General features: G+C 43.0%; 2 protein-coding genes across 10 annotated transcripts in view; both read left to right on the top strand.

Moving 5' to 3' along the window:
- Nucleotides 1-25,389, top strand: part of PRDM10 (PR/SET domain 10) — an 89,642-nt gene extending 64,253 nt beyond the window's left edge. For all 5 annotated transcript variants that reach the window (XM_036861010.1, XM_036861014.1, XM_036861013.1 and 2 more), the window contains 11 exons: nucleotides 3,569-3,916; nucleotides 6,279-6,434; nucleotides 8,159-8,338; nucleotides 9,193-9,303; nucleotides 10,308-10,508; nucleotides 11,156-11,299; nucleotides 11,767-11,937; nucleotides 13,170-13,310; nucleotides 15,540-15,708; nucleotides 19,655-19,758; nucleotides 22,443-25,389. In XM_036861010.1, the coding sequence (XP_036716905.1) occupies nucleotides 3,569-3,916; nucleotides 6,279-6,434; nucleotides 8,159-8,338; nucleotides 9,193-9,303; nucleotides 10,308-10,508; nucleotides 11,156-11,299; nucleotides 11,767-11,937; nucleotides 13,170-13,310; nucleotides 15,540-15,708; nucleotides 19,655-19,758; nucleotides 22,443-22,640 (1,923 nt within the window). In that variant the 3' untranslated portion in view covers nucleotides 22,641-25,389. The remainder of the gene's footprint in view (nucleotides 1-3,568; nucleotides 3,917-6,278; nucleotides 6,435-8,158; nucleotides 8,339-9,192; nucleotides 9,304-10,307; nucleotides 10,509-11,155; nucleotides 11,300-11,766; nucleotides 11,938-13,169; nucleotides 13,311-15,539; nucleotides 15,709-19,654; nucleotides 19,759-22,442) is intronic.
- Nucleotides 25,390-26,431: 1,042 nt separating this feature from the next.
- Nucleotides 26,432-26,544, top strand: part of NFRKB (nuclear factor related to kappaB binding protein) — a 34,748-nt gene continuing 34,635 nt past the window's right edge. For 2 of the 5 annotated variants that reach the window (XM_036861151.1, XM_036861155.1), the window contains exon 1: nucleotides 26,432-26,539. The gene's annotated coding sequence lies outside the window, so the exon portion shown is untranslated. The remainder of the gene's footprint in view (nucleotides 26,540-26,544) is intronic. The other 3 variants (XM_036861152.1, XM_036861154.1, XM_036861153.1) reach the window with 3 other exon arrangements.

Genomic DNA, 26,544 nt, shown 5'->3' on the forward strand with positions numbered 1-26,544 from the left:
CCCTTCCAGCTCTGAAACAACTGAATGACTTCTGCAGTGGCACCGAGTTCTGACTGTATGTTCAGCACCACCTAGGTACGCAGTAGAATTTTCACTGGTGTCCTGTCCTCTGGGATCTTCCAGTCTAATTAGGGAGGCAATGCTAACGTAAGGTGGGTCACAGTTAAGTGCTACACGTAAAGGTAGAGCCTATAATTGCTATCAGAAGTTGGAAGAGTGAAAGGCCAAAGAAAGCTGGAGTTGGGGAATAATTCGTAGATGAAGTGAGAGTTAATCTGGTCCTTGAAAGAGAGACAGGAAGAAGGGAGATGGTTTCAGAGGACGTCAGCCATAGCGTCAAAGGCCGACACCCAGGAACTGTCTGGTGTGGTTGCTGGCCGGACCTGAGCACGGGTACCGCCTGGAGGGTAGTGGAGAGTAGCACATACCGGGCAAAGCTAGCCCATTAGAGGTTTTGAGAACTGGGCAGAAAACAGGCCAGAGAAAAGTTGTTTAAAAAAAAAAAAAGCCAACAAACATGACTGATTTCCTTTCAGTGTTAGGATCAAAATAATATGAAAATTAGTCAATTTAGGTTCCTTTAGCTATTAACATCAGACTTCAGAAACGTTTTATGGTTTTGTCTGCAAAGACTCTGTTGACTCAGAATTCATCTCAGTGTGAGTCGAATCCCTTGTCACAGGTTTTAGCAACGATACCGTTTTGTCACCTTTCGCGGAGCTTATGTTCCATCCGGTACAGAGTGGTTGGCCAACGGCAGCTCCGCGACCCATCTGTGCTGCTTCCGCCCTTTCTCATGATTGCTTCTAGAAAATGTGTACCAATTGCAGCTCTGAACTGCAGAAGATACCGTAGAGTTGAAATGGCCTGCAAGTGGGTTGGGGGGGGGGCGGACAGTTTCAGCACTTCCACTACCTTGTAATGAGAGGGTTACATTAGGATCATTTGATCAGAGAAACAATCTAGTTCTTGAGTACTTAGTTCAGTGTTCCATGGAAATCAAAAAAGACAGTAAGAACAAGGTTTGTCGATAGAGCTAAGAAAGTGGAGCCTGGCGGCTGCTGGGTTTAGATCAAGGGTCTGAGGACACTCACACTAAACAGAGATGACAGGAGACTTATTAGCATAACGGACCGAAACAAAACCACCATCCAGATTTGGTGCCCAAGGGGAAGTGGAATCTCCGTGGGACCAAGATCAGTTGTTGTGCGTTATGTCTGCCCTTGGAAACGTCACTGAACTTGGGTAAAGGAAATGATGCTTACATTCCCCGAGCACTATAAGTCTTGAATCTCCGAACCTCAGGATAGCATCTGTTCTTTTGCAATATTTCCGTAAAGCTTGGAAAGTAGCCAGAATCGTGAGAGCTTTTATGTGAAATAAGTATCTGTCCAGATAAGGTAGAAAGATTAGGTGACCGCTAAACCGTATAATGAAGTGAAAGAAAGCTCTGTGGCTGATTTGAAAAAGGTCTGTTGTTTATGATCTCTTCAGGTGGTACAGAAAAGATTTTGAAATAATTCTTTTTGATTTTCATATTAAATACATTTCATTAATTTGCAAACTTTTATTGACACTTCCTATGAGCTCAGCTATTTTTTAAGAGATCTAGATAGAAAGGAGAATAAAATATGATGCAACCCCAGTCAACCTGGGAAGATGATGGAATTGCAAAATATTTACTCAAGATAAATGAGTAGGTAAAATCTCTCTTCCAACCCTATTAGAGAAACCCTGAGAAAGATGTTCTCTGCTACATAGGAACTATGTTCAGAATGTTCACTAAGTCAACAATAATTATTTTGCTTTTTCCCTAAATGATTATTTCACATTAAAGTTACTTCAGGAGTTGCTGCTTGTGAATAATCTGAAATTAAGGGTTTAAGCATTGTTCATTGTACTTTTTTCATTGCACAAATAACGCATTAAGACCTCCATTAATTCTTTAATTACTAGTCTCTTATAGTTACATAAGCATACCCATTCACAGATATATATATATATATATATTTTTAAATATTTATTTATTTATTTTTGGCTGTGTTGGGTCTTCGCTTCTGTGCGAGGGCCCTCTCCAGTTGCGGCAGGTGGGGGCCACTCCTCATCGCGGTGCGCGGGCCTCTCACCATCGCGGCCTCTCCCGTTGCGGAGAACAGGCTCCAGACGTGCAGGCTCAGTGATTGTGGCTCACGGGCCTAGTTGCTCCGCGGCATGTGTGATCTTCCCAGACCAGGGCTCGAACCCGTGTCCCCTGCATTGGCAGGCAGACTCTCAACCACTGCGCCACCAGGGAAGCCCCAGATATATTTTTTTGAGGGATTTTTTTCCCCCCCACCTCATAGCTATCTAGAACTTTCCCCCTGGTGTTTTGAGGAATTTATGAATGAGTTTTCATTATAGTAGAACTAAAATATTGATTCTGTATTCTCTGTGTGAAAGATGATTGTGTTGGTTTGCTCTCAGTAGAACATGAGTTGTTTTCTCAGTGGTGGTGATGAATTTGCACTAAGTAACCATCTTCCCTCCCTGGGATTCCCTATAACAACTGCATGAATTTACAAGATGGCTAATCAGCATTAGAAGTGCAATCTGTGACTGAAAAACAAAAAAGAGCGAAATTGACTGGTCTAGACAGGGAACAAAGCAATAAGCTTAACCCAATTAGCAAGGCATTCTAACCAATGGAACTAACCAGCTACACTGAGAAGCTGTCCTGTGCATTTCCTGAGTAGGAAGGGATTAAGGCACATATTCCATTTAGAACGTGTGCTTACATATCTTGTCTCAGCTGCAAACACGTTCATGTAAATCTGTATCTTCGTTCTCTTTCAGTTCTTTTTCATAAATTGAGATATAATTCACTTACCATAAAATTCACTTTTTTTGTAGTGGTTTTTAGAATAGTCCCAAAGTTGCACAACCATCACCACTAATTCCAGGACATTTTCATCACCCGCGAAAGAAACCCCATATCCGCTGCCTCCTTCCCCCAGCCCTTGGTACTTACTGCGCTTCAGTTCTTTTTATTATCTTTATTTTTGCTAAGCATTTGAATCAAGCTTCAAGTTCTTTTTCTCAAGGACTTCAACAAGTAACATTTGGCTGACTCACTCCAACCTCATCATGCATGTGTGACTCAACCCAAGTCATTTCTTCCAAACCTTCAATTTTTATTCTACTTGAACCTGGGGTTTGTTTTACTCTATTGGGTTGGCCAAAAAGTTTATTCGGGTTTTTCCTGTAACATCTTATGGAAAAACCCAAATGAACTTTTTGGCCAACCCAATATAAGTCCTCTATTTTTTGAACGTTACTTAGATCCTTTCAAAAGAAAACACACACACATAGACATAAAACAGCACACAAAAGTTTGTCTTTTCAAGATGAACTTCTTTGGGGATGGCTTCATTTTTAATGTCTTTACCAGAAAAATCTTTCAACTGTGTGTCCTAGAGTTTAATTTCTGTGGAAAGTCTGTGATTGCAGAGATTGTCCTCTTTTCCTATAAATGTGCGAGCTGCTTACACACTTAACTCACTAAATAATCTCATTTGTGTGTGTCTTTCAGAATGCAGCTCTTCAGCATCTGTTTATTCGGAAGTCCTTCCGGCCTTTTAAATGTTTGCAGTGTGGGAAGGCCTTCCGTGAAAAGGACAAACTGGACCAACACTTGCGCTTCCATGGGCGGGAGGGGAGCTGCCCGTTGACCTGTGACCTCTGTAACAAGGGCTTCATCAGCAGTGCGTCCTTGGAGAGCCACATGAAGCTCCACTCGGACCAGAAGACTTACTCTTGCATTTTTTGCCCAGAATCCTTTGACCGCCTTGATTTGTTGAAAGATCACGTGGCCATTCATATCAGTGATGGCTACTTCACCTGCCCAACTTGTAAGAAACGGTTCCCAGATTTTATCCAGGTGAGTGTCTGCTACCGCGATGCCTGAACACTTCCTCTTTTAGGTAAAAGAAACTTCGAGTTTTGGAAGATTGAGACAGCCTGTCATCTGCATTTCCATCCCTTCTTTGCAGCATCTTCTTAGTTGAGCATGATATTTCTTCAGTCAACCTACTTTTCATAAGCAAAAGATTACTATGACCCTTAATTGTCCAAATAAGACATTGGCATTTAAACATTTAAGTTGTATTACAAGTAATAAACACCCAGATCTGGTTATAATCTTTAAAAAGTCTTTCTTAATCCTTGTCAATACCCACTACTCATAAAATATATGGCGCGTGTAGAAGACATACTCCCATTTCCTGGCTTGGAAACATTTTCTCCCCATCACTTTGGTTTCCTGTCTTGTGCTACTAAGGTGGTGCATTTTGGAAGGAAACAAAGAGAAAGTTGGTATATAACATACTGTTTTTTTTTAACTTTTTATTATATATTGGAGTATAGTTGGTTAACAATGTTGTGTTAGTTTCAGGTGTACAGCAAAGTGACTCAGTTATATATATACATGTATCTATTCTTTTTCAAATTCTTTTCCCATTTAGGTTGTTACATAATATTGAGCAGAGTTCTCTGTGCTATACAGTAGGTCCTTGTTGGTTATCCATTTTATTTTATTTATTTTTTTATTATTTATTTATTTATTTTATTTTTGGCTGCGTTGGGTCTTCGTTGCTACACGCGGGCTTTCTCTAGTTGCAGCGAGTGGGGGCTATTCTTCGTTGCAGTGTGCGGGCTTCTCATTGTGGTGCCTCCTCTTGCTGCGGAGCATGGGCTCTAGGCACATGGGCTCAGTAGTTGTGGCACGCAGGCTCAGTAGTTGTGGCACACGGGCTTAGTTGCTCCGTGGCATGTGGGATCTTCCCGGACCAGGGATTGAACCCGTGTCCCCTGCATTGGCAGGCGGATTCTTAACCACTGGGCCACCAGGGAAGCCCAGGTTATCCATTTTAAATATAGCAGTGTGTACATGTCAATCCCAAACTCCCAATCTACCCCCCCCCCCCACCCTTCCCCCGGTAACCATAAGTTCGTTCTCTAAGTCTGTGAGTCTGTTTCTGTTTTGTAAATAAGTTCATTTGTATCTTTTTTTTTTTTTTTAAGATTCTGCGTATAAGTGATTTCTCTTTCTCTGTCTGACTTACTTGACTCAGTATGACAACCTCTAGATCCATCCATGTTGCTGCAAATGGTGTTATTTCATTCTTTTTAATGGCTGAGTAATATTCCATTGTATATATGTACCATACCTCCTTTATCCATTCCTCTGTCAATAGACATTTAGTTCACTTCCATGTTTTGGCTCTAATATACTTCTGTATTAAGCACTGACCTCCTCCCCTGTATTATATTCTGGAGCAAAATGGGGTGAGGATAAATTCCAGAATATTCATGATTTCATTTGGACTTCAAGTGATAATATTGTTACATGCTAGTGAATGAACAAGTTAAGTCTAAATATCTAGTAAAACTATTGTGTCTCTCTCTTTTTTTTTAAAAAATTACCAAAGCAAAAGGAGACTAGGATTTAATCATAGTTCTGTTAGTGTTGGGAGTCTTGGTAATTTTCTCACTTTACACAGACAATTAGAGAAGTTGCTTTAAGGTGGAATTTAATGGCAAAAGAGACTCCAAAAATAATGAAGGAAAATGTCTTGCAGGAGTGGTTTGATGTGACTCAGTACTTAGCTCCCATCCATAACTCTTATTCACTGGGTATGTATGGCAAAGAGAGTTCAGAGGCCATATTCCTTTGTTTAAGTTATCTAAAAGTATAGGGAATAAGTCACAATTAAGGGGAAATGATGCTGGTGTTGTATTGTTCTCATATATGGGTAATGTGTTTTCTCTCGTCTAATTCATGTCTTTAATTCTTCAGAACCTGATTTGATAGAAAGATGTAAAAGGACCAATTACTACAAGGGGCTAAGTTGCTTCTATACATGTTGGAAGCAGGAAAAAGTGAGAAAGAATTATTTTTTGTCCTCTTATAGGTAATTTTTACCAAGATTCATTTAAATCCAAGGGAACTCTTGCTTTTAATCTTAAAAAAAAAAAAAAAAAAAAGGACAGAAAAATGGGTTCCACATGATCAGGGCTTGGACTAATTTCTTCTTCCTCTTCAAGTCCTGTGGGAGATCGAGGTTGGTAAGGCTTCCTGGCCTCTGTGACGGGGGATAGTGTTACTGAGGCCCGTTATCAGTCACACCTGATTGGCTCCCAGGCCAGGTTGATGAAGATCCACGGCACAGCGTTTGGCTCCCTCTAGCGTCGCTGAGCTGCCTTTGGTCATTTCCCCTGACTTTCTGTGTCCTCACTGCCAGGTGAAAAAACACGTGCGAAGCTTCCACTCGGAAAAGATCTACCAGTGTACGGAGTGCGACAAGGCCTTCTGCCGCCCCGACAAGCTGCGGCTGCATATGCTCCGGCACTCAGACCGTAAGGACTTCCTGTGTTCTACGTGTGGGAAGCAGTTTAAGGTAGGAACCAGCAGGCAGCCTGGGTGTTCTCGGGCCACGGAGATTGACAAGCTGAGGATGCGCCTGCCCATTTCATGGGTGTATCATCGATGCTCAAAGAACGGACTTGAGATGTACTTTGTGCCTCATGTTTGACTTAGCTGTTAAGATAAAATTAAGGGGAAAACTCACCTTAATTTCCCAAAATAATTAATTCAAATCCCCAGAGCACTAATGCACCTTTTACAAGAATCCAAGTGTATAATGAATAGAACTAAACTGCTATCGAGGAACTCCTAAGAGGACAATACATTTACCCACCAAATTTTTTACTGAGCACTTATTAAGTGGAAGAGCCTGATAACTGAGCCCTGGGGCATGAGGACTGTCATCCAACAGAGGTGGGAAATCTGTGGGATGCTGAGAGGGCTTAGACTATTTTGGGAAATGATAATGACTTCCAGAATTAAGATAAAAAATAATAAGTATCAGAAACGTGCCTGGAATTTAGAAGAAAGCAATGGAAAAACCCACGGGAGACTCAGAGATAAGAGTTAAACAAATAAAGGTGAAAATGGTAAAATATGCTTCGTTGGGAAACCAGATGATTCTGCAATGATGTCACTGAGAGATACTCTGCAGAATATGAGTAGGTCATGCTGTCATAGAAACTGGAAAAGAATCCGAAATGGATTCAGGAGGGGAGAACTAATTTTAAAAGGAGGCATTTGTGTAGAATGTGGAGGTGGTGGGGATGCCTGGTGTTGCACCTCTGAACTCAGCATGGTTCCAGATACACGGTGGTCATTCAAGAAATGTTTGTTAAATAAACGTACTGAAAAATGAAGTAGTTACAGAAACATCCTCGTACCAAAATGTGGAAAGAACTGGTCTGGTAGAAAGGTTCAAAATCTTTATAAGACCAATAGCAGTGAAATCGTATGTCCAAGAGCAGAGCCTCACTGGATAAGGGAGCTGGCAGTTTTGGAATTTGTTATTATTCAGGACGGGCTCTGCTTCATTTTCTGTCTGTGGACTCACATCAACATGTATCACTAGAAGATTAGATGATCAGACTAAGAGCTGTGACCTAGACCGTGTGCCCCATCCATAGCAGGCAGTGTAACTGCTTACTTGAACTGCTAAATTTATATGATGAGAGATACTTACTTAAATTCATTTGGGATTTAGAGGAATGTCATTATGTGTGTTAAAACGTGTGGTAATTGAGAACACACATGGCTTTGTAAATCCAGTATTACCTACCATTCATTATCAATTTGTCTTGTAGTTCTTTTTTTTTTTTTTTTTTTTAACTTTTTGGCTGCACTGCAAGGCATGTGGGATCTTAGTCCCCCCGACCAGGGATGGAACCCGCACCCCCTGCAGTGGAAGTGTGGAATCTTAACCGCTGGACTGCTAGGGAAGTCCCTGTCTTGTAGTTCTTAATACCAAACTTATTCCACGTGCCCTTTGGTCACTTCTACATAAATGCAAAACCTTTCTTCTCAAAAATCATTGTGTAGCTTTCAAACTGAATGGTCATTTTCAAGCAAGGCTCATTGGAATGCACTTACTTGCTAGCGAACAGAGTAATTCCCAGCCAGGGTTGCCGTGTCCTCGGATGTAGCCTGGTGGGTTGTGTTACTGCTAACTTGTATTGATTTTTTTTTTACCCCTTCAATTAAAAATCTTCTACTCCCACTCCCCACCCCTCTGCCTTCTCAAAAATTCTCTGTAAACAGCGAAAAGACAAACTACGGGAACACATGCAGAGGATGCACAACCCTGAGAGGGAGGCCAAGAAAGCCGACCGCATCAGCCGCTCCAAGACGTTCAAGCCGCGCATCACGTCCACCGACTACGACAGCTTCACGTTCAAGTGCCGCCTGTGCATGATGGGCTTCCGGAGACGAGGCATGCTGGTCAGTGCCAGGCTCCGGGCCGCCCGCCCCTGCTCAGGCGATGGCTCTGGCACAGTATTCTGCACTAAATCTGTCCCTGGGTTTCGTCCCTGGCCGGGGACAAAGCGGAGGCGAACAGTTCCCAGCTTGGGGCTTCTCTCCCCGCTGGTCGCCCCTTGCCGCCTTTGCCATGGTTCATTTCTGGTCTCTCTTGGAAGAGGTCCGTTGATCACTTTTCGTTGCTCGTTTTGCTTTGCTTTGCCCCTCTCCGGCTCTGCTCTGTGCTTCCTCTTCTTGTTCTCTTCTGTGTTCCCGAACGTACTCTCTGGCGGGGTCGTTGCCTTGCAGCCCCCCACACCAGTTGTTCCAGATATGACACAGCAATAGAAGGGAACTTTCCGCCAAGGCAGGGTATGCGAACCGGGTTAGCTGAAGCACCAGGAGAGCCAGGTCTCCGCTCTCGACTCATTTGGCCCTGATGACAGTTTTTGCAGAATATATCTGTATCTCATTCAACGTCCTCGGTAAGGCCAGGGCACTAAATAATGAAAGAGAGGCTTGCATCAGGAGAATTCTCGAAAGAAATTCCTGCTAGTGTGATTTTCCTTTTTTCCACCAGCAGCTCTTTCAGTCAAAGGCTATCAGTGGAATCCATAGCAACCCACTTCACCTTCAGTAATTTGCTGAATTACTGTTAACTCCTGTTACTGCGTCGGTGTCAGAGGGACCTGGCAGTGCTGGTCCTGGCCAAAGGCCTTATGTTTTGGGGTGTTGCTTCAGAGAATTTCAGCTGCTCACAGTCGGTATCGGAGGCATTTGTTCAGCGTCTGCTTGTCACGGGGTCTCCTCTTCTCATTTGCTTTTTTTCCTTTTAGGTAAATCACTTATCAAAGAGGCACCCAGACATGAAGATAGAAGAGGTGCCAGAGTTAACTCTACCCATCATAAAGCCCAACCGTGACTACTTTTGTCAGTATTGTGATAAGGTAAAAGGAAACCGTCCATAGGAGGATACCTCTGTGGGAGCCCCACTCAGGGCCAGTTTGTCTGCATGTATAAATATATACTAGGATCTCGCAGTTTCTCTTAACAGATGGTTCCCTGTCTCTCAGTAGTCTTCCATTCAGACAAGAAAGGGCTAGAAGTGCAGCCTCATTTTAAGCCAAAATTTTTTTCTTAAGAATTAGTCAACTGTGTTTTTCTTGTTCCTTCTCTCTGTGATTTTTGCTGTTAAAGAAGAGGCTTATTACCAAGAGCTTAGTATATGAATTTGTTTTAAATTCCTAAGCTCTAAAATGAGGGTGTTTGTCATCCTACTTGTAAAATATAGAGTAGATTTTGGATTTCTAGGAGATTGAGTAGGATGTGAAAAAGTCTTGTGGGGGAATACTCTGTTTGTACTATTCCATTCTTGATTTTTGCATAGTTACAAAAAACACAGGAATAGAATATACATTTATTGTTTCGTTGTAATATTGTTTCCTTATACAATGTCAGCTGTATCGGTTATAAGCTGTGTATAAGTAGTGTCAACTTAAAAGTAAGAAACATTTTTTAAGCACAGATTCACCACTACAGGTTCTAGTTGCTATTAGACTTGCCATTTTGGAAGATTCTTTGGCATCTAGTAGTCAACTATGTACATCACATGAGAGCTTTCACAGAAAGACTAAAGGGTGAACTGGCCTTAAAAGAAATTGTTTCTATGACTATACACCTCTTAAACTTTAGGGCAAAGGTAAAGGTGTTTTTACTATTCCTATCTTAGATGTATAAATTCAAGGCAGATGCCTCACATATCTATGTTATGTTCTTATGTTATTCTGATTCATGTTATATCCTCATTATCCTTCAATATATCTGTTAATATATTTTATTTTGGACTACATGAATACTTTTTCTCATTTCCTTGTAATGAAATTGTTAGATTGCCTTAATCAAGAAAGTGGAAGTATATACTGCTTTCATGGCAAAGCTTTTGAATTTGCAGGTTTATAAAAGTGCCAGCAAGCGAAAAGCCCATATTCTGAAGAACCATCCTGGGGCTGAGCTCCCACCAAGCATTCGGAAACTTCGTCCTGCTGGCCCTGGAGAACCAGACCCCATGCTGAGCACCCACACCCAGCTCACAGGCACTATAGCTACCCCGCCCGTGTGCTGCCCTCACTGCTCCAAACAGTACAGCAGCAAGGTACGGGGAAGGCTTTGGGCCACGTCGGAACCCAGGTCATGGTTTAAGGGAACATTGCTTAAGAGAAGATGGTACTTATCCAGATGCCGTGATGGCGTCTTCTGAATTGATGGGGGGCTAAAGGAGCTGCTTCCTGAGAACAGGGAGCATAGCACAGAACGGGAAGAGAATACGGTGGACCTTCCCGGGAATTAGTGCCATCTGAGCACTTGAATGGTTTCCTTTTCCCTTGGCCCGAGGTGGGTCTCCGATTTGAGTATTCTCTGCTCGTGGTTTATGAGCTCAGGCTTGCAGCAGCGCTATGTAAGAACTTAAATGATGGTTCTTGAAAAGGGGGTCATTTTTGCTGCGGGGCTTGTCATTGACTGCTGCAGGTATTGGTGGGATCAGGGGATGCTGGGAGGTATTCTGACCTTGCCTGAGAGCGTGGGGGTCACACGAGTTTTTACTTTCTTTCCAGCGTCTTCTTTTTTCCCTTTCATACCATTGTCCCGCTTCAGGAAGGGCAGGCAGAGCCAGTGTCGCTCTTTTTTTTTTTTAAAACGTAACATGAAGGACTCTAGCAACCATTGGAGGGCTTGCCTTTGAGAAAGATCGAAAATAACCTATTCTAGTAATTCTTCTTGGTTTTTGCCATCACTTTTCAGACCAAGATGGTACAGCACATTCGAAAGAAGCATCCAGAGTACGCCCAGCTCCCCAACACCATACACACACCTCTGACAACAGCCGTGATCAGTGCGGCTCCAGCTGTTCTAACTACAGACAGTGCTACCGGAGAGACTGTGGTGGTAAGTGCGTGACCGGTAAGAGCGACTCCTGTCCTCCGCTGCCCATCGCAGCTTCAGTGCCAAGGCCACGTCTGTCTTGGTGTTTAACTGGCTGCAGATGTAGCCCACCACCCTTCAGGGTTCTGTACCAGGCATGATGCTTAACAATTGGGTCTCCCAGTCGGCGCTTTCCAAAGCTCTCTGTAAAAGGAGTAGCAGGAAATTCTCAGTGCTGCTTGTTCACTGCAAGATTGTCAGCACCTCTGGGGTAACTCCCTGGGCCTGACACAGACAGACAGCTACAGGTATATAGGTAATCTTCCAACACCTTCTCAACTCTGGCTATTTTTCTATCTGAGCTCAGGGCTTATCTGTGGTCCCATGATCCCACCAGTTAGACAAACCAACTTTTTGTAGGATTTCAGAGCACCGAAATAGCTACAAGCAGCAGTGTTATCAGCTGATATGCTTTTTTATGATTTTTGCAGACAACAGACTTGCTAACCCAGGCTATGACGGAACTGTCCCAGACCTTAACGACGGATTACCGAACGCCGCAAGGGGACTACCAGAGAATCCAGTACATTCCTGTGTCGCAGTCTACATCTGGTCTACAGCAGCCTCAGCACATACAGCTTCAAGTGGTGCAGGTGGCCCCGGTACTGTCCTGCGTTTATTTCTCTTTACCTGCGTGAATGCCCATATTGCCACCAGCCAACACAGCAGCTGGGGTCAACTAAAACACCTAATTCTCAGAGCTGGGACTGGGCCCTACACACTGTGCATGTCAGCTTGGAGTCTAAGGCATTTGTAAAGCCCTGGCTGTCGAGGGCTCTGGACTCAGCAGTGTGAGAGATTTCTGTCAGTGGTATCCAGAGATTTTCGGCTCCAGCGTATAGCACTATCCTGCCCTACTGCAGGCCAGCACTGAGCCTCTTCTGAACCCTTACCCTGGGCCCCAGGGGGGCTACCTGGTGAGGAGCCTGTCTGATCAGCCCTACCCAGGCATCGCATGACGTCTATCAGTGGGAGGTTGTAAGGAATAACCGTGAATTTTGAATATCGGTTAGTACCTTATTAGTAGCAAGTTGTAACTGTTCCTTCTGCAAGGTAATAAATACCTCATTCTTACTGATTCAGGAGCTAAAAGAAAAGAGTCCTCCCAGAACTATTGTTTCATTTAATTATACTAAGGAAATGTACTCAAGGCACACATAAACAAACGTTTTGCTTTGAAATAAATTGGACTCTGAAAATTTAAAACTAATATGAAAGCAGGAAAGAGGAAGTTGCCACGGTCATTGACTATCTTTATCTTTTTTTTTTTTTTTAATAGGAGGGTTCTTAATTTTAGGCTTTGGAGGAATCTATGAATCCCTGAAGTTGTCTGTAAATTATGATATATATGTACATTATTTTAGAAAAAGGGTCTGTACTTTCACCAGATTCTCAGAGATGTCTGTGATACCTAAAAGTTTAGGAACCACTGTTCTAGTGGTTAAGTGTGACAAGCTGAAAGCAAATTTTCTCCTTTGATCTCTTTTAACTGATAAAGGGTAGGCCATTAAAATCAATTGAAACTTAAGGGAAAAAAGATTTTTGATTCCTGAGAGCTTCTCATTCAGCTTCTTATTAGGAGCTGTATTCCCTCATCTCCTCCTCTTCCAGAATGAAATCGCATTACTGTCTTATGGTTAATAAGCATAATTTTTAAAACTATTTTCTCCCCTGATGCTTGCCAGCTTGGCCCCGGTGTGGGCCCTCCGGGAGCGAGCCCTGGCTCTGAAGCCCTGCCTGTTCTGCTGCTGGGATGTTGTTTTAGCTACACCTTTGCTCTGGGAGGCTTCCCTTTAACCTTGATCGGCGTGGGTCTGGGTTTCTCCTCCTGCAGGCCACTTCCCCTCACCAGTCTCAGCAGTCCACGGTGGACGTCGCCCAGCTCCACGACCCTCAGACCTACACGCAGCACGCCATCCAGGTGCAACACATCCAGGTCACGGAGCCCCCCGCCCCGGCCGCGCCCGCCTCCCAGGTACGCTGCTCCAGGGACTAGTCTCAGGTTCACGTGGCCTCAGGGACCCTGAAGATGTACTAAGAGCGAAGACATGTGATCTTCAGACCTGGTCTCCTTGACTATGGAAATGATATCATTATTTTGCGGGCCTTTAAAGACTCTTATCTCTGCCTCCAATTTTTCTGTTGGTATTAGGGACACGCTTCCATTAAGTGCTTAGCTTCCCCTGTCCAGATGGAGCCCTGGGCTCTGATCTCCTAGAGACAACATTGGCCTTTGCTTCCTGTTCTAAATGGCTACACGACAGTCGGCAATTGCTAGGTTGTTTCTATAATTTTGGAACAGTGACTTTGTGGAGTATTACTGTGTTTGTGTGACAGAGACTATCATTGAGATAGCAGAGCTACACATCCATTCAAAAAACGTTTATTAAACTCTTACTCTTTGCAGGAAACTTTTCTAGGTCTTGCCCTCAAGGAGCTTAGAGTCTAGTAGGGATATAACACCTATATGTAAGTAAATAGGGCAAGAAATGAAGGTATCTGAGCCATAAAGGATGCCTGTAGACCCACCCCTGACATTCCCAGGTTCCAGAAGCACAAATGAAGGCCGGCATACCATCATCCTGAGTAGTTAAAAGTTTCAATCAAGTTCACAAATCATTAAATAAACATGTTCTGTCTTCCCTGCTTGACATAGGTACTTTCATAATGATAAAATTGAAAAATATACATAAAGTAACAATGGATACTAAATAACATGGATAGTGCCAATTCAAAATTCAATGCATTTTTCTGCCAAACACATGGCTGGCGCTGGCAGCGGCCCGGTAGGGGTGGGAGGAATTCAGGAGAAAGGATGTCTCTCTCTCTCTTTTGCTGGCTCCAGTTGCTGTGGAATCCATAGGATAAACATGCACTTTCTCTGCCTTCCTATTTCTTGGGGGGTGGGGGGAGGCTTGACATCTGATTGCCCCTCCTCCCCACTCCCCCAGTAAGGTTTCTGGTGACTTCTCCCAGCCCAGGATAGGCAGTCTCTATCCACAAGGGGCCGTGAGTTTCCCACGCCCACTAGCTTCACACTTCTAAGTTTCTCAAAGGAAGCTGAGGCTGGAGGGCCAGGACAGACTCAGAGTTCCTTGTCAGGATGAGGTGGCCCAGGGACATCCGTCCCCAAGCCTGCTTCCCCTTTCTCCTCACTCAGGCTCCTTCCCGCACTCACAGGGCCTGTGTACCACGTGGACACCCCATCCCATGTGTCTCAGCTCCATCCACACCCCTGCAAATGGCGATCCATGGCCACCCCTTTGGTCCCAGGTGCCCGAATACCGTTAGAGGGGCCACATCCAGGAGACAGGACCCCTGCAGGAGGCCAAGCCTAGGGAAGAGACTTGTGCAGGTCCCAGAAGTGGGTGCAGGGCCATTTCCAAGGTCTGTGAGGCCTCACGTGAGAAGGGCACAGCTGGAGAAGGGCCAGCCAAGATCCCTGCAGGGGTCCCTCTGGCCTGGGTCTGAGGACCATGTGGATGTGTCATTAGGTTAGCGGAGTTCAGGTGAGGGCAAGACGCTGTTTAGCAGGGAATCAGGGAAAATTTTGTAGAAGTGGTGTTTGAATTAGGTCTTGAAGGAGGGGTATGATTTTGATATGGTAGCTGGGGAAGCATTATGATCTGAACATGCTCTCACTGTGAGTAAAGACACAGAGGTGGGAAATTGTGGTGTATTTGTAAAGACTGTGTAGGTTAGTGACAGGAGATGGTGTTTGCAAACAGCACCGGAGCTGGAGCGTGGAGGGCTTGAATGGCAGATAGTGGGGCGGGGGCTTTATCCTGTAGGTGGGATGTATCCCCGTGTTTATCTCCACTAACTGGGGGAGTATCCAGTGCACATCAGTGGGGATTCTGACTTCCGGGTTCTACTTCAGTTTGTGTTACAGGTTAGCTTTGTGACACCGGCAAGTTATTGGGCTTCTCAGGTTTTTTTTAATGTCATGAAGATAATTATACTTTCATTCATTTACTTTTATAACAAGCATACGGAAATTAAGTTTTTGGATACCCTTGTAGATAATCCTTTGGAAACTAATTAGGATTTCCTAGTTATGATTGCTTGTCATTAATTCTGTTCTTATTTAAAATATTACTATTTTAACAGCGCTACCTTCAGTGTTACAGTCCCCATGATCACGATGTACTTTCTTCAGTGGCTAGTTGACAGTTTAACGCATCCTGGTCTCTCTTCTCTCGAGGTGGCAGGGCAGCCGCTGAGCCCCTCCCCGCAGCAGTCTCAGCAGGGGCTCAGCCCCTCCCAGGTTGCAGGCAGCTCCTCGCAGGGCCAGGCCCTCCAGCAGCAGCCCCAGAGCACCACGGTCCAGCACACGTACCTCCCCAATGCCTGGAATTCCTTCCGCGGCTACTGTAAGTGAGGGTGGCCCTCCTGGGTGCGGGTGGGGAACCTGCAGCCACGGGGAGGAATTTCATCAGCTTTATCATCCATTTTCTGGCTTAAAGGATCATTGGCCATTTTCTACACTCTGTAGAGCTTGTACTTCAGTGAGTTTCATGACACAATTCAAGGTGGCGTCTGATTCAGGGCCACCCTGAAATGACATTTTTCCAAGACTTCAGGAATATTGCTGGAGGACGTGTAGGCAGGTGGTTTAAGTAATAGAGTAGGTGGATTGAGGGTATGAGGTCATGATTCACCTCTTCCACCAATATTTACTGAATATCACTGTGCTAGACCCTGCGTGTACGAAAGATTAATACTTACATTCGTATAAGTAACACCACGCAATAATAATGTTAGCTAACTTTCATCAAGCTCTTACCATGTGCCAGGAATGATTCTAAACTGCATCTATATCACATCCAGTATTCACAACAACCTCCTAGGAAAGTACAATCGTTACTTCCATTTTACAGATAAGACAATTTAGACACAGCGCAACTCGTCCAAGGAACATAGCTACTAAACGGAGTCCTGGAACCCAGGCAGTCTGGCTCCAGAGTTTACACTGTAAACCAGCCCACTGTGCTGCCCTTCCCAACGAGACAGTCTTGGGCTCAAAGAGACCATTATCTCGTGGAGATAGATATCTGAGTAGCTGATTTCAAAACCCTGAGGTTAGTGCTACCAGAAGCAGTTTAGCCTGGCTGCCAGAGGTCAAACAGGTAAAAAATCTTGGTGGGGACAACAGCCTTGGGTATGAGCTGAAAAGTTTGAGACCTTATCATTGAAGATCTGGAAGAAACAGTAACAGTTAGAGCTCAGTAGTAGGAGCTAGGAGGAATAAGGGCTGTGTTGATCTCTCTCCTACTACTACTGATTTCTTTTTTTGGGTCCGTCTCTGCTGTGATTGATCTTTGGCTGTGTTATGTAGATTTGGTGTGGAGACCAGGCTCAAACGCTACCATTTAGTTATCTTTACCATCTATTCTCCTAAATATTGGTGTTCACAATGAGAGCTGAGTCTAGTTTCTGTCAGGGAAGGATTCCTCCTCCAGTAGAATCCTGGTAAATAGATAGACATTTATACTCAGTTTAATTCCTGTGAGAGTAACGTGGAAATGATGCTGACAGCCACTGTAATAATAGTAAGAACTAGCATTCTAACTTGATGAAACAATCTGAAAATTTTTATTAGGAAAAAAGTTTAAAATATACAAAATAGGGAATTCCCTGGAGGTCCAGTTGTTAGGAGTCCGTGCTTTCACTGCTGAGGGCCCGGGTTCAATCGCTGGTGGGGGAACTAAGATCCTGCAAGTTGCGCGGCACGGCCAAAAAAATATATGTGTGTGTGTGTGTGTGTGTGTATACACACACACACACACAAAATAGAACAGTATAATGAGCGCGCCTGTACCCATTATCCAGCTTCAGCAGTTATCATGGCCAGTCTCATCTGATACGTACATGCTGTCATCCTCTCCCAGTCCTCCAACTATATAATAATTCATATCATTTCATCCATAAATATTTTTTTAAAAACCCCACAACTCTGTCATTATCACACCTAAAAATAAATTACAGTAATTCTTTAATACCATCAAATATCCAGTGTTCGTATTTCTGTGATTGTCTCATAAATGTCTTTTTTAAAAAATATTTTATTTATTTGTTTATTTGGTCGTGCTGGGTCTTAGTTGCGGCAGGCGGGCTCCTTAGTTGCGGCAGGTGGGCTCCTTAGTTGCAGCATGCATGTGGGATCTAGTTCCCTGACCAGGGATTGAACCCAGGCCCCCTGCATTGGGAGTGTGGAGTCTTAACCACTGCGCCATCGGGGAAGTCCCATAAATGTATTTTTTTTTTTTACAGAAATACTTCATTTTTTAATTTTATTTTATTAATTAATTTATTTCTTTTTGGCTGTGTTGGGTCTTCGTTTCTGTGCGAGGGCTTTCTCCAGTTGCGGCAAGGGGGGGCCCCTCTTCATCGCGGTGCGCGGGCCTCTCACTATCATGGCCTCTCTTGTTGCGGAGCACAGGCTCCAGACGCGCAGGCTCAGTGATTGTGGCTCACGGGCCTAGTTGCTCCGCGGCATGTGGGATCTTCCCAGACCAGGGCTCGAACCCGCGTCCCCTGCACTAGCAGGCAGACTCTCAACCACTGCGCCACCAGGGAAGCTCCATAAATGTCTTTTTAATAGTTGGTTTTTCAAATTGGGTTCCAAATAAGGGCCATACATTGCAATCGATTATACCTTTTGAGTTTCTTTTAATACATGTGCTCTCCTTCTGTCTTTTAAGTTGCAATTAACATGTTGAAGAAACTGGGTCATTTGTTTGTAGAGTTCCCCACATTCTGGGTTTTGCTGTTGACATCCCTGTATTGTCATTTAAGATGCTTTCCTCTGTCCCTTTTATTTCCTATAGATGGGCAGTTAAACCTAGAGGCTTGATCAGATTCAGGTTCAGTTTTTTTCCCCAAAAACACTCCATAGCTGTTGGTGTGTAGTTCCATCGGGAGGCACATAATGCTTGTCTGTCTTTTTCCTTTGCTCCACTATTTCAATAGGGATTACAAAGTTGTCATATTCTATCATTCTTTATATACTTATTGCTAGAAAACTTCCATAATGAAAACAATTTTACCTTAACCATCAGGTTACTCTGAGGTACAATTTGTACAGGAACGGCAGAAGAGATGCTTTAAATACTTGGCTCATCTCCTTTATTTACCAGTTTTCAAAATAGTGAGTTGTTTCCTAGTATTATCCAAGGTGACCGATGCCGGGCATGTGTGTGTCTTAGTATCACTGGGTACTTGTGAATTTCAACCCACTGGATGTGTTTCAAACCATTGTAGTCAGGGCTTCCCTGGTGGCGCAGTGGTTAAGAATCCACCTGCCAATGCAGGGGACAGGGGTTCGAGCCCTGGTCCGGGAAGATCCCACATGCCGCGGAGCAACTAAGCCCGTGCGCCACAACTACTGAACCTGTGCTCTAGAGCCCGTGAGCCACAACTACTGAAGCCCGTGCGCCTAGAGCCCGTGCTTCGCAACAAGAGAAGCCACTGCAATGAGAAGCCCGTGCACTGCAACGAAGAGTAGCCCCTGCTTGCAGCAACTAGCGAAAGCCTGCATGCAGCAACAAAGACCCAACGCAGCCAAATATTAAATAAATAAATAAATAAATAAATAAATTTATTTTAAAAAAAACACATTGCAGTCATTATCCTCGTTGATGCTCAGATTATCCCATCTTTGGCTAGTGGGAACATCTTTCTGTATCTTTCCCACATGACTCTGCAGTCTTTTATAGTGTCTTACACGCTGGTATGACACCAGATTCCAGGCTCACCTTGTACATTTCTGACCCAGGTTTGGAATCAGCCATTTTCCCAAGAAGTCCTGGTTCCTTTGAGTAGAGGATGTGATTTAGAGGCTGTCAACTGGGTGCTAGGCTGAACTCTGCTTTTAATTAGCTTTAATAACACGGTAGTGAAGTAAAATTCATGTTAGACTAAGTTGTGATTGCTAGGCAATAGTGGGTACATTGTGCCAGTAATCAAATGTGACTGTAAAAGATAAAAATATTGAGCTAACAGGTGAATCTTTGTAACTTATCTCAAGGTTTTAAAATTTTTGAATATTTGTCTTTCTGGATATTCAGAAGCCACATTTTGAAGGAGATGCATTGATTGTTTCCGACATTTGGTAACTCTCTACTAGCCTCATGTGATCAATTCTTAATCAGAGGTTCTTTCGCTGTATCAAGAAATCATATCAACATAAGACTCTCAGAGCAAGCAAATCCATGGAAAGTGACTCAGCAGGGAATGTGGTCACTGGTTAGGCATTTGTTTCTACAACTTGTATTAAAATCTGAGACCACTGAACTATGGCTCCTTCCTGTTTTTCAGCATCGGAGATTCAGATGATGACGCTCCCCCCCGGTCAGTTTGTGATTACAGACAGTGGCGTGGCAACTCCGGTCACCACTGGCCAAGTGAAGGCGGTGACTCCAGTAAGCTGTGCTGCTTGGAGGGTTTTCCTGTTCCCCACGCTGCACCACCCTCGCCCTCCCCCATCTTCTCCCAAACTCTTCACATCTGAGTTAGAGGCACCTCCTCTGTATTCCTATAATTTCTTGTGGTGCTGTATTATAGCACAGTTTATTTTTTTTTAAATTTTATTTCTTTTTTACTTTTTTCTTTGAAGTGTAGTTGATATACAATGGTGTGCCAATCTCAGCTATACAGCAAAGTGACTCAATTTTACACATATATACATTCTTTTTTACATTAAAAATTTCTGTATTTTTAAAAATATTCTTTTCCGTATGGTTTATCCCAGGAGATTAGATATAGTTCCCTGTGCTATCCAGAAGAACCTTGTTGTTTCTCCATTCTAAATGTGATAGTTTGCATCTGCTAACCCCAAACTCTCAATCTGTCTCTCTCCCTCCCCAGCCCCCTTGGGAACCACAAGTCTGTTCTCTACGTCTGTCGGTCTGTTTCTGTTTTGTAGATAGGTTCGTTTGTGCCATATTTTAGATTCCACACGTAAGTGATACCATATGGTATTTGTCTTTCTCTTTCTGACTTACTTCACTTAGTGTGATAATCTCTAGTTGTATCCATGTTGCTGCAAATGGCATTATTTCATTCTTTGTTTATGGCTGAGTAGTATTCCATTGTATATATGTACCACATCTTCTCCATCCATTCCTCTGTCTATGGACATTTAGGCTGTTTCCATGTCTTGGCTATTGTGAATAGTGCTGCTATGAACATAGGGGGTAGCACAGTTTATTTTAATTATTGGTTTACTATCTTTTCCCAGTAGGCAATTAATTCCTTGAAACCTAGGTCTTTGTCTTTATCTCTTTATCCTCAGTGCTTTTGCACAGGAGGCTGGGCTATAGCAAATGCTCAACAAAGATCTATTCAATTCATAACTATAATGAACCTCCTAGATCTGTATACATATATATACATGTAGATAATCATCTTTTTAATGTGCTTCTTAGAAAGTATATGAGTCTTCATGACTATTGGTCCTCAACTGGGTTGGAAGAAAATAATATGATGAATCTATTATGGAGCTCTTTTAAATTACTTTAAACAATTCACCCACCCCAGGTGAAAAACATTGCCATAAATTATTTTGTTACATTTAGGTTAGGCCTGTCAATGTTGATTATATCTGCTACCTTTGTTTTTATCTTCACTGGTTTCTTCTGGCCTGCCTCTGGAAGACAGAGTATGTAAATTAAGAAAAATAGTCTTAAGTGACTAGGGATATTGAGATGTTCCCAGGGGAAGACTATTTCCCAAGAGGCCTCAAAGAGTAGCAGGGTAGTCTAGTGGCCTCAGAAACCTGATTTATTTATTTATTTATTTATATTTTCAAAGCACACTGAGAGCTCACCCATTTCTCAGCACATGAATTCACATTAACTAGACTTAGGAGAGATGTATAAATCCAGAGTAACACTATTGTCAATGGAAACAATAACTAATATAAAATGGAATAGTCTCATTGGCATAATCAGTGAAATTTTTTGCTCTTTGTGGGGACTCACTGATTCTACCCTTTTTTGGCCGGGAACCCATTTGGGAAACCGATTATATAGCCAAGGATGTTCCCTTCCATCTGCCACAGTATACATGCAAATTTGATGTACAGTTTTGTTTCTAGATTCTCTGAAGCCTACCTATGAACTGCCTAGGTGTCCATGGACCCTGGGTTGAGAACCAGCCCCCTCCTGCTAGAGAAGGACCCACACAGGAAACCAAATCCTGATCAAAGAGTGGCTTGATGAGTGTGGACTCAGAACATACGGCCCCCGATAAATCAAATGGGTATTTGGCTGTGGCTTTCTCTCTGGACAGTGCTGGGAAAGGATGCTGCCCAAGTTTTCCTCTGTGACTCCTTTTTTTCTCAGCCTGTGTAGCTGACCAGTTCTCCCTCTTACAGACACATTCTGTCTTTAAAAATGTTAACGTAGGGACAGAGTTAGCTGCAGGTCTATGGAGACGTTTTTTTCATGATCAGAGGGAAAATGAAGAAAAATTAAGACAACGTATGTTTTCATAAAGTTAAATTTATTCAATGCAAAAGACTTTCATTCTAAGATTGTGTTCTTCCTATGCTTTTGAGTGTTAAAATGTCTCTTATTTGACAGTAGCATTTAAAAAATGATTTTACTTGGCAAAATAAAATTTGGGAACATTTATTCTTACTTTAATTTTGCTGGTCTTTGAAATTCTGAAGTCTGGGAACCATTGATCTTGACTTGGGCATCATTCTGCCTCTTTAAGGAGAATTTAAATCTCTCTCCTTTGATCCATTTTGTATTAATCTTAAATATTAATTGACAGATAGTCACCTTATTTTATGAATTTCTAAATTCTCAGGGACAATACCATAGCACATTTTCTTTGCCAGGTAGGTTACCATCATGATGCAAATTTCTGTCCCTGAACTTCCTCACTGTATCATTTGGTACGACGACCAAGGTGCTCCCTTAAGTTACCTCTGTAGTCTACTTCTCTAAAGGAATTAGGCAAAGCATCTCCCATAGGTGCCTAGTTTGGCTCCCCATGTAACATTTCTTTGCATATTCCTTCTCCCCACCGTGCCCCCATAACTCTACCCCCCACTTTAGGCCTCAGATTTCTAAAGATCCTTTTCTTCCTGCTCTAGGGTCATTATGTGCTATCAGAAAGTCAATCAGAATTGGAGGAAAAGCAAGCTTCTGCTCTCACTGGTGGAGTCCAGGTTCAGCCAACTGCGCATGGTGACTTGGACCCCCAGACCACCAGCCAACAGCCCACCCAGTACATCATTACAACCACCACCAACGGGAATGGGAGCAGCGAAGTGCACATCACTAAACCTTAACTTCCATCCTTGAGCCAGAATCAAACAGTCACATCATGTCTTTTCTTATTCATACGTCTGGAACGTCTGGAAGCTTCTGACACTTAGAACTCTTTTTTAAGATTTATCACTCAAGAGTTTGGAAATCACAGTTTTGACGCTTATACATACACTGGGGCTTATTTTATCAAGGTCATCTTTACCAAATGGACTCTTCAAACCCTAGGAGTTTCTGCCACGGAATGGAGATCTTTCAGGGGAAAGTAGATTTCAAGACAGAGAAACCTTGCCTTGCTCTTGAGTTGGTTTTTTAACACATAGATAAGCCTTACTTTTCCTTTGTGGAAATATTAAGCAGTGTATTGTGTTTGTACCAAAGGTGGATAAAGGATGTGCCAAGTCCATGGCCACTGGACTTGTTGATTCCAAGCCATGGCACCAAAGGCAAAGGGGCATTTTATGGGCGCGTATTAGGTCGGAACTGCTTCATCTTGAGAGTTTGCATTCTCAGTAACTTAACAAAGGAAGCCCATTGAATATGAAAATGAAAATGATGAAGCAAAGGTTTCATCAGTGATGATCTGAAGGAAAAACTGTTACCTAAATTTTTCTTATTGCTGATTTTTAAAAAACTTGCCTTTTTTGGAAAACCGTTGTTGGGCTATTGGTAGTGCTTTCCACAGACCCTGGCCCTCAGTGGACTAGGCCAGAACCTCATGTTCTGATAGGTCTTACTTTATTACTCCACAACTGTGGACTCCCTGTACAAGAAAAGGATGCTTGGTGTCAACAGAATTTAGACTCCCAGGTTACAGGTTGGCCTCCCATTCTCTGGTTGTACTTGTATGAAGAAGGAGATATTGGAGATGACAGTACCAAGAAAAATTATTGATACTAAAACAACTATATAGAGCGTAAAAAGCACTGAGACCTTGTCCTGCCTTTCAGGATCCATTTACCACTCATTGGTAAAGGGTGAATCCTTGCTCGTACTAGGTGTACCTGCAACCCTTGCTCACAGCATGCAGTGTATTTTAGTACTTCCAATTCTGTCTTAGAATGAACATTCTTTCAGGTTGGATGCAAAGGTGGTCCTCCTTATTTCTTAACACTTTCAACTTTAAATATATTGCAATTCATCTGGACATTTTGGTAAGATGACCAACTTCACACCTAGGAGAAAAATAAAAATGTGGGGACCATTTATAATATGTTAGAGTAATTATAAGGAATCTGGAAGGAATCCAATCTTAATATTACATTGTCAGTTGGGAGAGGGAGAAAAACTGCCTCAGTGATAGTTTTTCTTATCATTGTTCCTGTTTGGGAGTCTTATTAGCTGTGAATTCAATGGGGAAAATATTTCCCTTCTTTTTACTGTACATTCCAGTTGTGCACATAAAACACTGCAGAAATCAGTATGTAGTTTAACAACTTTTTGTGACATACTAATACATTTTTAGAATAATTATGGCATGGTAGAATTTATCATTCCAGAACAGAAAGACCTACCTTCAGTTTCAAATGAAGTTAAATAATTTTTTTATTGACATTTCTGGGTAAAAACTGGTTCTATAAATTAAGAAGTATAGTAGCTTCTTTATGGTAAAGATACCTTTTTGAAAAGTAAACAATTCTGTGAAGTAACTTTACTAATACGTAGACTTTGCACTTTATTATTGAGACCTCATTCATTTAGTTATCCCTGACAATTTAGGCACTAAGAGAACTTGAGAGTTACTTGCTAATTGTGTAGAAAATGAAAATGGACTCTATATCTTTGGTAACAGAGGTAATGCTGATGTTTTCAATAGAAAATATTGACTCTGTGTCACAATATAGAGATTTTTGAGTCCCAAAGTCCTACAATGTGATGATTATAAATATCCTAGTGTCCAGTCTAGAGAGACTTGCTAGGTAAAACATATTAGACTTTCCCAAAGGTCCAGTTTAGTTTTTATAACTTAAATTTGGTCCTGTTGGTTCCTTTTTAATTTGAACCAGCAAGGTATTCCTCCCTCCCCTCAGGAATAACTTACTGATTAAAATGGAAAACTATCACTGAATGGAATGTTCATTTTATGCCAGTTATTTCAAGTTTTAAAATACACAGAAGAGAAAAAGTATTGCGGAAGGACCTCTGTTTCTTTCCCATCTAAGTTCTTTTTTTTCCCTTTTGTTTTTTTGTCCTTATGTGGAATAAGTAAAGACTCTAAAACTAATTTGTATATTATCCACCAGAGATGCAGGTGTGGCAGTCAAGCCAAACAACATTGCTTTAAGATCAGGTATTCTGTATATTTATTCTAAGATAATGGCTTTTCAAAAGGACTTGGATTTGAAGAGATGGCAGATTATAAGCCATCTGAAGACCCAATTTGGAAAAAATGTCTGTAGCCAATGTTTATACTGTGGCCTCGCCTAAGACACACTGGCACTGTAGACTTGGATCAGTGCAGTGTGAGCATTTTGGAGTAGGTTACATAGAGATTTTACATTTTTACTGTTTCATTTGTGCCCACATAAACGGAGATTTCATCATGTAAAATTCCTGTTATTCCGGAGAAACCTATTGTTTTGATCTTCTGGAATTGTTTTCTGATTTGGAATTATCCTTTCAAAAAACTCTTAAGATATGTAGGGCTAAAAAGCACTTCATGAGATGCTGAAGCTGACCCACAGGTTGAAAATGTTGACCTTATCCTGTTATTTAAATGTGAACATTTACTGTACATTCAGTGAGTTATAGTGTTAATAGTCTTGTGCTACTCAGCAGGTGTAAAAATTAATAAATATTTTTTTTTAATAAACATCTTTCTTGTTTGTATGTGTACAAGTTACAAGAGCTTCTGAGATCATTACTTTTTTTTTTTTTTTAAATAATACAACTTACATTGTTTTGACTCTGGTTCACTCTGGTGTGGTCAGAGACGTAAGGTCAGGGAATTTATGGATGGTAATATGGAATGATGTTCCCCTCCCCTTAGTGGTTTCTAATTCGAGACCCCTCCCAACAATCTAACAGGAACTAGGGGCAGGCACTCAACCAGCTAGGGAAGAGCGATTGGCTTTATTTGGAAACCACTATTTGCCAACCAGGGAGGAACACCAGCTTGACTGACGTGTTTCCATCTAGTGGAGAGAACTGAGGATGCTCTCTGCACGACAGGTTGGAAGTAGCTGTGAAAGAAGTTTGAAGCGGTTCTAAGTAAAACCTAGTTTATTAGAAGAAAGCGGCCTAGATTCTTAACGAGAGGAAGATTAATCGAGTTTGATTAAGAAAATGTGTTTCTTCGATGTGTGTACTGTCTTTCCGGACGTCGAGGGTCCAGGGACAGGAGAGAGACGGGAGAGAGAAGTGGGGCCACGCCCGGGTGGGTCGCGCGGCACAGGCTCTGGTTCTTGTTCTCCTCAACGAAACTCGAGAAATCGCAAAATGGGAACTAATAGTGCACACAGCTGTGGTACAAAGACAATGATGGAAAGTGCTCTCAGCCTAGTGCCTGGAGCAGGCTATGAGATATGCAAACGTTAGCTGATAAAACGGCATTCACTCACTCATGGGCTCCGGAGCCAGGGGACTAGCGACACCGCCCTCCGGAAGCTTCTAAGCCAGGTGAGACCAACGAGATGCCTGCAAACTGCATCCCAAGGCCCAGCCCTGCGGGCTCACGCCACTCTAGGTTATGCCCCGCGAGCCCCTCCCCGCCCCGCCCCCGGCACTTCCAGGCCCCGCCCCGCCGCCGGCACTTCCAGGCCCCGCCCCATGCAGCTCAAGGCCCCGCCCCGCACAGCCCTGCCCCTTCCGCCGCCCGAGCCCGGAGCGTGCACGCACCGAGACGCCTTGCGGGAGCGAGCGCGTGCGGGAACCCGCGGGCCGAGAGGCGCAGCGGGTTCGGAGGCCAGCGTCCGCGGCGCAGGTGAG

This window comes from Balaenoptera musculus, chromosome 8 (assembly GCF_009873245.2).
Source record: "Balaenoptera musculus isolate JJ_BM4_2016_0621 chromosome 8, mBalMus1.pri.v3, whole genome shotgun sequence".
Taxonomy (NCBI): Eukaryota; Metazoa; Chordata; class Mammalia; order Artiodactyla; family Balaenopteridae; genus Balaenoptera; species Balaenoptera musculus.